Source organism: Aristolochia californica, unplaced genomic scaffold (genome assembly GCF_029961685.1).
Source record: "Aristolochia californica isolate CCGP_79_NKW_82.1479 unplaced genomic scaffold, dmAriCali1.0.hap1 SCAF_12, whole genome shotgun sequence".
NCBI classification, from domain to species: domain Eukaryota; kingdom Viridiplantae; phylum Streptophyta; class Magnoliopsida; order Piperales; family Aristolochiaceae; genus Aristolochia; species Aristolochia californica.
This window is the reverse complement of record NW_027181793.1, coordinates 19,721,104-19,731,814: the sequence shown is the minus strand read 5'-3', so window position 1 is coordinate 19,731,814 and position 10,711 is coordinate 19,721,104. Positions and strand designations below refer to the sequence as shown.

Here is a 10,711-nt window from a genome sequence, read left to right as displayed (position 1 = left end):
TAAATGTGGAGAGACAATTTATTCTTCATGCATTTCGTTGGGAGATGATATTTTTTTTTACAAAACCAACAAAAGGAATAAAAGTTGCAATCGATAAAGCTGCGAAAATAGTAAAAAAGAACCAAAACGCTTACATGTATCAACAATTTAATAATCCATATAACATGAATTTCAAAACTCAATTGAATACTTCTTCGTTTCTTGTTAATAAAGTTTCTTAATTAAAAATTTCTTTTTATTTAATTCATAATTAGCTTGCGTGAATTACATGTTCACTTTGAAAATACAAGCCCAATATCTGGGAGGACACAGTTGGTAGTATGAGAAACTAACCGGTCCCAAAGCAACCATAGAAGCTTAACGTTGATGCTGGAAAATTCGAAGGTCAAGTAACTGGGTGTATGAACAGAAAGGGTTACTATTGATCATTTTCTTTCGAACCTCATATTTCAGTAACTTGATGTAAGTTTCTCATATGTGTTGCATTTTTATTTTTTTAGACTTTTTCTTGATGTAAGTTTATCTTTTCATATACGTTTAACTATGTTAAATAGTTTCTTTTATATTGAGTTAAGTATTTTTATGTTGTTGTTTTTATATCTTGCAAACAATTTTGCTCTTTGGGGGATTCAAAATAAGTTGCATCACTTTATTGTTTTGCTTCACTCTACCAGATATATTTTCTATATATGTCATTCTTTTCATTTATAGTCTTCTTTTACATCCCTTGCTAGCTCTTCTCAGCAAGGGAGGGGTACTCCTATATAGGAAATGCTCAATGGATTCAGCCCCTCTTAAAGCAAGGATGGATATCTTATTTACCCCATGGGAAAGAAATGTTGTTTAGTAAAAAAAACCCATGCTAGGTCAAGGAAAATATTGGTTAACCTAATAGTTTTTGTTTAACTTCAAATTATAGCGTATTAGAAGTAACATGCCTTTAATATTAATATTTTTTATAATTTAATAAATGTGGAGAGAGGTTATTCTTCATGCACTACATTGGGAGCTAAAAGTGTTTTGACAGCCAACAAAAGGTGCACATGATAAAGCTGCAAAAATAGTCAAAAGAACCCCACATACTTACATGTTTCAACAATTTGATAATACATCTAACACAAAGGTTGTAAAACTCCAATGAACACTTTTTTTTTTGGTTAATAGAGGTTTTTAATTTAAAATTTTATTTTTATTTAATTTATAATTTACTTGCTTGAATTACAAATTCACTTTGAATATACAAGCCCAAAAATCTGAGAAAATATAGTTGGTAGTATGAGAGTGACTAGTCCCAATGAAACCATAGAGGATTACTATTGATGTCGGAAAGTTCAAAGGCCAAGTAACTGGGCATATGGATTGAAAAGATTATCATTGACCCTTTTGTTTCTAAACCCATATTTCAATAATTTGATGTTACTTTCTCATAAGCCTTTTCATTTTTTATACTTACTACTGATATAAGTTTACCTTTTTTTATGTAAGCATAACTTTGTTTTAAAGAGTTCCATTTGTATTGAGTTATGTATTTTATGTTGTTGTTATGACGCCTTGCAAGTTGTTTTGCTCTTTTAGAGATTAAAAATAATTTGGCTCTCTTGATTGTTTTTCTTCATTCTTTCAAGTATATTTTTTTTCGTGTCTAATCTTTTCATTTATACTTTTCTTTGACATCCCTTGCTTTTCATACAAGTTTTGTTTTTTTATTTAAGTTTAACTTTTTTTTAAAAAGTTTCTTTTATATTTGAGTAATGTAATTTTTTTTTTATCTCTTGCAAATTCTTTTGCTATTTTGGAGATTCAAAATTCGTTGGTTCTCTTTATTGGTTTGCTTCACTCTATTAGGTATATTTTCTATATGTATCTCTCTTTTCATTTGTAGTCTAGTTTGACATCCCTTTCTTGCTTGTCTCAACAAGGGAGGGAAGGGGTGCTCCTTATTAAGTTGTGGATCCTAATCAACGCCCTACGCTGAGTCAGTATGCGGATCGTGTCAGAGTGGTTCTGTCCACCCTTGTAGGTGGTAGCTTTCTGCACCTAACATATCGGTCTTTTGGGTGTATTGGCTAGCCGCTGTCATGGTATTAGAGTTGGGCACACCACGTCCCGCATTCGAATTTCGTGAGAGGCGGTCAAGAATGGGCGGGGTGGACACCCATCCGGTCCACGATATATTAATTGTTGTTTCATTAAGGACAGTTTGAAAATTTTACTCTTGTATCACGATTGCCCTAATTTTCTCTATATAATTGAGGGGCGCTGCTATTAGGGTTTTATCATCACCGAAAAAGAGTAGTCCAAGAGAGGTTAGAAAAAATACTTGTAAGTGTGTGCGATTTCTCTTGTAAACTATTTCATCTTTATAGTGGATTATTTCAACGACAAAAGACAGAACGTAGTCTCACTTTGAGGCAAACCTGTATAAATCTTGTTGTTTTTCGTGCTTGCTTTTCCTTTCTTCCGCCATTATTATTATTGCTCTCGTTATTTTGGAATTAAGGTGTCTAATTCCTAACACTCCTGTATGAGGGAAGTTCAATGGAGAATAAATTTGTTATTGTGGTCAATTGAGTGACGTAAGACCACGTGTAAACAACATTTTAGTTAGCCTTACTGGTAATTTATTGTAGATGTCGTAGGGAAAACAATACTTAGTGGAGCTTCAAGGTGCTAAAAACATCTTGGGGGTGGACCGACAATCCATTGAAGAAATATAAACCACCTAAATATCCTTTGTGTTATTGATATATGATTGCTTAAACTTGTACTTTGATTATTGAGCACAAACATAATTTTGTAAGATTGATCTTGCACTTTTTCTAATTGAAAAAATAAATAGAATAACATAAAAAAAAAAAAGAGTCTCCTTCCCCCAGCATATGGGCATCTTCACTATAGAAGCTGCTTTGAGAAAATTCTTGTTAGCAGATAAAAAGAGTAGAAACCCAAAATTCCATTTTTTTTCTTATTTAATCACTTTCGTTCCTGAACGGTCAAAACGTAGATTTGGAGTCTCGGAGGAGAATGTGTCGGTGTTTTTGTTTGGAGTGCCCAATCCGCTTCACATGGCGCCACTTACGGACTTGCAATTTTCAACGTTTCCGGATTTATACAGAAAAGCGGCTCTCCGCCCCCCCACCGACTTTTTCTCTTTGCTTCGTCTCTCCGCCGGATCTCTTTTTTTTCATTTTCTATTCCGTGGAAAATAAGAGCTCTCTCACCGTCAAAACGCGTCTTCGCATCCTTCGCCTCTTTCTTAATTGCCGTCACGTATATTTTTTAAAGACAAAATTACCCTTTTGTTTCTTCCATTGAATAAAGAATGTTGAAGCGGCTTGCAACATACAGAAGGCTTATATTTTATTGGTCACTTATCCCAGGAAGATCTCATTATTAAGGAGAGGGCCAATTGCGTAATTTCAATTACTCTGAATGGATGCCGTATCCGTCGCAATTAAAAAATCTCCGTCTGTCTTTTATCCTGCGTCGTTTGCTAATTTGACGGCCACCGTGTGGTTCCCCTTTCCTCTCTCTCTGTAAATATAACTCAGTTTTTTTAAAGAACACAACTGAGTTTTAAATACCTGGATTTCAGATCTGCTTCTCCTCCGCTTGCTGCTCTTAAATCCCCGGGGCCGAATATCGTTCTTACAGGGAGAGCGGAAGGAAAGCGAAAGCCGTGATCTCTTCAGATCCTTTCCTCGCTTATTCTCCTTTAGAGGTGCGAACAGTCCTCTTTCACTCTCCGAGCTCTCGGCGTGTCCGATTTTGATGTGATTTTGGCAGAGTTTGTGGCTGTTTCCCTTTTTTTGTCATTCGTTTCATTGAGAAAGGTCGAATGTGGTTGCAGATCTATTGGTTTTGAGTGTTTTGTTGCTTTGAGTGTTTTTAAGTCGGAAGAGGTGGATTTTTTTTTTTTTTTTTTTGCCGGAGGAGTTTAATCCTCTGCTTCATTGCAATGTGTTTTGAGCTTCGACTTTATGGAGTGAAATGGGAATTCTTTTCAGATCTGATGTGACTTGAAGCATTTGCTTTTTTTTTTTGGCTTGGAATTGTCTTTATTTTGTAGCTGCTTAAGAGTCTGTTTTTTTTTTTTTTTCTTTTTCTCTTTCATTATTTATTTTTCGTATGGACGCACGTTTTATCCAGATCTGGTGCGGCTTGAACACTTGGTTCGGCGGCTTTATTATTTTTTTTTCTTTCCCTCTTTTTGGCTTAATAACTACATTTTCTTTGTGCTTCCTACCTACTCGGTGTAGTTTTAGTTGATTAAACCGATTTGATGTTTCCTGTAAACTTTCTCTACGTGAGAAGAAAATGACTGAATTTGATGTACACTTCTCGTTTGATCTGAAGTGGCTTACGTCTGTGAATGATTCTTGGCTGTTTTCTTAGGTGAAGTCTTAGTTTTGTTTTTTGCACTTGTTTTATTGGGTGCGTATTTCATTACTTTTCTAGCTTGTGAGTTCGCTGTGGAAACCGTGCTCCTCTGTTTATATTAATCTTCCAATTTGATCGTATGGAAGCTTATCTGTTCTTGCTCTCGTTTTCTCTTTCTTCTTTTCTTTAATTTCTTAGCTATGGAAATTCGGATTTATCAGATCTCTAACTTTGAATAGTACTATTAAAAATATTCGAGACTATTCGATATTCTTGTTTATCTTTTCAAGCATCTGATTTTGACATTTAGTTGTTCCCTTCATCTTGTTTTTTATGTTTTCATATCTGCATATCTTTTCTAGCTGAAGAGAAGGGACTTTCTATATATCATGTTCTGATTCCAGTTCCGGAATTATCCTAGTGTTCTCTTGCTTTTAGATCCTTTATTCGCTGACTCAAAGTTTACTTTTAGTTTCATTTTTTTCCTTGTTGCTCGTATTATCTGGTAATTTTGGATCAATGTCCTAGTGCTTGCTTTTACTCTTTTCAGTTTATATACTTCTTTGATGTTCCAATATTTGCGTGACTTTCTTTCTCTCGACTCGCATACATTTCTTGTTTCATTTTCTCATGTGCCTCACTTCAAATCGGTTTCTGTTGGACATTGTAACTCATCGCTGCCATTTGGTTTTCTTCATCGTTGTTGTAACAAATCTGTGCATCATCCAGTGGTCCAGGTTTTTATCGAATTGCTACTTTAAGTTGCATTTTTTTATTTTATTGTTACTGGAGCTGATGGACAATTTTGTATGTCAATTGAATTTTATGCCTATATCACTTTGAGTGTATCTGATTCAATGGCCCTAAAATCTATTTCTGTCAATCCCAAGTTTCTGTCTCTCTTCAGAGATCAATGATTCTTATCATGAATCTGACAGTGCGGATTTTGCTTCTTTTATGCTTAGGTGAGTAGGTTTAGATGGTGAAGCATTTTATTGATTTGATTTACTTTTCTTATTATGTTAACAGAAATACACATCAGAGGTGAGCTTATATATATGCAACGATAATGGCATTTGGGAAGAACCCACGGATGGACAGTAGGAGGTCCTCCTCCTCCTATTGTTCATCTGTCACAATTGTTGTGTTTGTGGTCCTCTGTTTGGTTGGCGTTTGGATGATGACGTCATCAGCTGTTGTCCCAGTTCGAAATGTTGATACGTCCCCTGCAGAGACCAATACTGAAGTGAAGCAAGAAGTTAATGAGCCTGGGCAATTTGAGGATAGATCAGGAGATGTAAATGGTGGGGCTGCAACAGGTGACCCTGAGAGTGATGCAAATCTTACTCAAGATGGACCATTTTCTGAAGAAAAAGGAGGCCATGAACTGGATGAGAGATCTTCTCAGCAGAAAGTAGAAAGAAAGAATGATGCAGAAGATATGACTAAAACTGAGGGGGAAAATGTGAATGAAGGGAAGGCTGATACTGGAGAAGTGAGCAACGAGGGGCAGATGAATGATCGTGAAAAGGAAACCGAGGACAAATCAGAGGAAAAGAAGAAAACAGAATCAGAGGAAGAGGGAAAGGAATCTGACAACAAATTAGAGTCGGAGGAAAAAAAAATATCAGAATCAGAAGAAGATGGAAAGGAATCTGAGAACAATAAAAAACCAGAGTCAGAGGAAAATGAATCTGAGGATGAGAAAAAATCAGAATCGGAGGAAAAAGCATCGGAGGATGAGAAGAAAGCAGAATCAGAAGAAAGCTCAATTGAAAAGGGGGATGATGTCAAGGAGAAAAGCCAGATAGAGGAAGTGACCCAAACTCAAGATAGCGAAGGTGAGAAAAATTCTGGTGAAGGCAACAAAGAGGAGTTGACAAAAGATGAAGGTCAAAAGGAGGTGTTTCCTGATGCAGGACAGTCTGAGATTCAAAATGAAACTAATACCCAGAATGGGGCTTTTTCGACTCAAGCTACGGAGTCAAAGAATGAAAAAGAGATTCAAGAAGCCTCAAAGTCCAAGGATATGCAAGCCTCATTTGGTTACAGTTGGAAGCTCTGCAATGTTACTGCAGGATCTGATTACATCCCTTGTTTGGACAATGAGGCTGCCATCCGGAAGCTGCGGAGTACCAAGCATTATGAGCACAGGGAGAGACACTGCCCTGAAGAAGGCCCTACTTGTCTTGTCCCTCAGCCTGAAGGATACAAGCGGCCCATCTCTTGGCCCGACAGTAGGAACAAGGTATAAAATCTTGTTGTCTTATTCATTTCAAATGTGAGATTAATTCTTATTTGCAGGTTTTCTTTTTTGGACCTCGTGATGATTGCAATTTCTGCTCCAGATTTGGTACCACAATGTTCCTCACACCAAGCTTGCAGTGATAAAAGGACACCAGAATTGGGTGAAAGTTACTGGCGAGTACCTTACTTTCCCCGGTGGTGGAACACAGTTTAAGCATGGTGCTCTGCATTATATTGATTTCATTCAAGAGGTGCATTTTTCTTGTGCTGTCCTCTTTTCCATCAATGTGTTTTAATGAATAATTGACAAGGTTATTTGTTGTATGATTTTTGCGAATCTGTTCTTTTACCCAAAAATATTATTTTGTTTTTTTTCTGTCTAGTATTCATTAGGTTGTAACTTGTTAAATGTATATAGTCTTACAAATTGTGGATTACAAAACAAAGATATGTTTGTATCCACTTGCATAACTTTTAACAAAATGGATCATATTTCCAGTTTCTTTACATGTATGTGCATCAATGTCTTATGCAGATGCTTCCTGACATTGCATGGGGGAAACGAAGTCGTGTTGTACTGGACGTTGGCTGTGGGGTTGCCAGCTTTGGGGGCTATCTCTTTGATAGAGACGTTATCACTATGTCCTTTGCTCCTAAGGATGAACATGAAGCTCAAGTTCAATTTGCACTTGAAAGAGGCATTCCAGCTATATCTGCTGTGATGGGCACCAACAGGTTACCTTTCCCCGGTCAGGTATTCGACATTGTTCATTGTGCTCGCTGTAGGGTTCCCTGGCATATTGAAGGTACATCATATGTCTGAGCATAACTCTTTGTTGTAATATTTATCAGTAGTTATGCAATTCAATCTATGTTTTAGAGCTTAGTATAAGCTTCAAATTTCCAGGTGGTAAGCTCCTCTTAGAGTTAAACCGAATGTTACGACCTGGGGGTTACTTCTTGTGGTCTGCTACTCCTGTTTATCAGAAATTGCCAGAAGATGTTGGGATCTGGAAAGGTAAGCACGTCTGTCATTTGTTTTCTTTTATTTGTTTTGCATTTGGTTCTGTTTTTGCATGTTATTTTGGGTATTGGGCTGCAACTGTGTTGTGAAATGGTGTTGTGTAATTCTGCTGTCGCTTGGAATTTGTGGCAGCCATGTCTGCTCTGACAGAATCCATGTGCTGGGAGAGGGTGGCACTTAAGAGGGATTCTGTGAACAAAGTTGGCATAGCTATTTATAAGAAGCCCTCTTCCAATAAGTGCTATGAGGGAAGATCAGTGAATAATCCACCACTTTGTCCAGCAACTGATGATCCAAACGCAGCATGGTACTTTCTGGCTCATTTAGTATTGTTTATCTTTTGAAGACTTCCAATTTAAGATTAAAATAATTAAGCTCTTATTGCCCTCTGTAGGAACATTCCACTTCAGACATGTATGCATCGAGTGCCTGAAAGTACAGGGCAGCGTGGATCTCAATGGCCAGAGTTATGGCCCCAGAGGTTGGATAAAACACCTTACTGGCTGAACGATTCGCAAACTGGAGTCTATGGCAAGCCAGCTCCTGAGGATTTCATGTCAGATTATGAGCACTGGAAACATGTTGTTAGCAAATCATATCTCAATGGGATGGGAATTGACTGGTCCACTGTGAGGAATGTCATGGATATGAGATCTGTTTATGGAGGGTAAGGCTTTAGGGACTACCAATGTTCTCTGATGCCCAGTAGTGTTTAATTTACTTTGTTGTCTGCTTTCTTTTATCTATTCCATTGCTCTAGTAGTGAATTATGGCTTTTTATTTGCAGTTTTGCAGCAGCTTTGAGAGATAAGAAAGTGTGGGTCATGAATGTGGTTTCGATTGATGCACCAGACACTCTTCCCATTATTTATGAAAGGGGTCTGTTTGGTATCTATCATGACTGGTGTGAATCATTCAGTACCTATCCAAGAACATACGACCTTCTCCATGCAGATCACCTATTCTCTAAACTTAAGAAAAGGTAAGTTGCCTGGAGGACAGCTTTGGTTGATGCTTTAAATAAAAAGATAAATCTGAGAAGTTTGCAATTGAGCTTGTGCTGGGCCTTAGGCTCATCGCTTGAGGAATTGAGTAGTTCCTGCTCGTTATCTTGGGTTCTAGTCTTGTTAGGGGTTTTCACTACCCTCCCAATGCTGCTTCTGAATTTTAAATGTTGCATTATTTATAATTTTTGATGAATTGTTTATGATTGCAGATGCAAGCTCACTGCAGTAATGGCTGAGGTTGATCGGATGTTAAGGCCAGAAGGGAAACTTATAGTACGTGATAAAGTTGATACCATCAATGAAGTCGAGAACATGGCTAAATCTCTACAATGGGAGATCCGGTTGACTTACTCAAAGGAACAAGAGGGGCTTCTGTGCGTCCAGAAAACATTCTGGCGACCACAAGAAATAGAAATGGCTTCAACTTCATCCAACTTGGCGTAAGCCATTTTCTTGGTGCCGTTCACCCTGACACTGTTGTTCCTATACGCCCTTCTCTAGGTTAGTTTTGTTATCGGTTCCTTTTGCCTTTTCACTTTCTTATATTTGTAAAGCCTCCTCTTTATTGTGTTATCATTAGTTGTTTTTATTTTTTCACACTTTCAATTTTTTGTTCCCGGGTAGAGGAGGCGTCCGAGTTTTGTCTGTAAAATTACATTCTTAGACCGATAGAAGAAGATAGTCTTGAAAAGTGTTTCAAATGTTCTTCTCAAGGTATAGTGACGAGCTCTTTAGTCGGTTTGTTTTGTCTTTTGCTAAACAACAATTGTTTGACAATATTTGCTGCACCTGGGGTAAAAAGATTTTTCTTACCTTCACGGTGATCAAATTTTGAAATTTTTTTTTTTTTGTTTAAGGCTGCATTATCATTAAAACTTCGGTAGGAACTGAATATGCCAATTCCCATCCAAAAAAATCATTCCTTCGAGTTTTGGCAAAATGTTTGTTATACCATTTACAGCTAGAGGGGTATTTGGTAATTTTAACTAAAAAGGGTAAATGACATAGTCAAGCTATAAAATGTATCTTTAACCAAGAGTAATATGAAATTCTAAAAAATTGAAGTACGAGAGGAAAGAAGAGGAATAATGAAGAAGAGAGAACAGCTTTGAGCAACTTGATTGGGGAGAAAAGTAGATCTTCATTCTCTTTTACAAATCTCACTTAGATGATATTTTACAATTTGATACAAATGTCACTCACGTCGCTGAATAAAAAGAAAACAACCAAAATTTATAAGTTGAACTACACCCATAGAAATTATTGAAATACTTGACTTTTAACATTCCCCCTTATGCTAGAGCGTATGTGTTGAGTAATTCTAACTTGGTACAAAAATTATTGAAGTAATGCTTCTTGTACTAGAAAAACCATACTCGCAGGGGCAATTCTAGGTAGATCTACTTTGGTGATATACTAAAGAGAAAAAAATGAGCTTGAAAGCAAGAATGAAAGCTAGAAAAGGTCCCCTTCTCGGGCTAGGTGGGCGACGGTATATGCTAGTCGCTAGAAGAAGCGAAGCTATCTTCCGGGCCAAAGAGTACCGTTATCTAGGTAGGTGCTCTTGTTGTAGTTGCAATTGAATCTCTCCTTGGAAATTCTCTAGAAAGAAAGGTTGAGTGAGTCCCATCTCCCTTTACTAGTAGGGTTGGTTGCAGTAGTCTTGACATAAGGGCTAACTACCTTGTACCAATCACTGCATCTCTCACAAAGTGAATATTAATTCCCACATGCTTTGTTCTCTCATATAAAACAAAATTACATGCAAGAAAGATAGTTGCTTGATTGTCAAACCCAATATAGTTGCTTGATTATCAATCCTAACATATCATAGGGTCTTCAAAGGCAAGTTGAAACTCCTTGAATCCACAAGTTCAATAACAATATGAGTCATTGTCCTATACTCTTCCTCTGTATTGGAACATGTCTCTACATTAGATTTTTACTCTTCCTACTAATGAGGCTACCTCCAAAGAATACACATAAATTTGTGGTGTATTTTCTATCCAATTTAGATCCAACATAATTTGCCTCTAAGTATCCTTCCGCCTTG

At 37.0% G+C, this 10,711-nt stretch overlaps 1 protein-coding gene across 1 annotated transcript; it reads left to right on the top strand.

Annotated features, from left to right (window-relative positions):
- Window positions 1-3,513: 3,513 nt before the first annotated feature.
- On the top strand, window positions 3,514-9,399 carry LOC137946908 (probable methyltransferase PMT26). Its single transcript, XM_068793190.1, has 9 exons — window positions 3,514-3,721; window positions 5,410-6,628; window positions 6,729-6,878; window positions 7,163-7,433; window positions 7,535-7,645; window positions 7,784-7,958; window positions 8,046-8,318; window positions 8,439-8,633; window positions 8,868-9,399. Exons 2-9 carry the CDS (start codon window positions 5,450-5,452, stop codon window positions 9,100-9,102), a joined length of 2,589 nt encoding a protein of 862 aa, XP_068649291.1. The 5' UTR covers window positions 3,514-3,721; window positions 5,410-5,449; the 3' UTR covers window positions 9,103-9,399.
- Window positions 9,400-10,711: the final 1,312 nt, after the last annotated feature.

Bases quoted from the DNA above. Each gene is read 5' to 3' on its own strand.
- LOC137946908 (XM_068793190.1), top strand. From the start codon at position 5,450: ATGGCATTTGGGAAGAACCCACGGATGGACAGTAGGAGGTCCTCCTCC. The intron at 6,629-6,728 runs GTATAAAATCTT...TTTCTGCTCCAG, and splicing joins GGCCCGACAGTAGGAACAAG to ATTTGGTACCACAATGTTCC. The intron at 7,959-8,045 runs GTACTTTCTGGC...TGCCCTCTGTAG, and splicing joins GATGATCCAAACGCAGCATG to GAACATTCCACTTCAGACAT.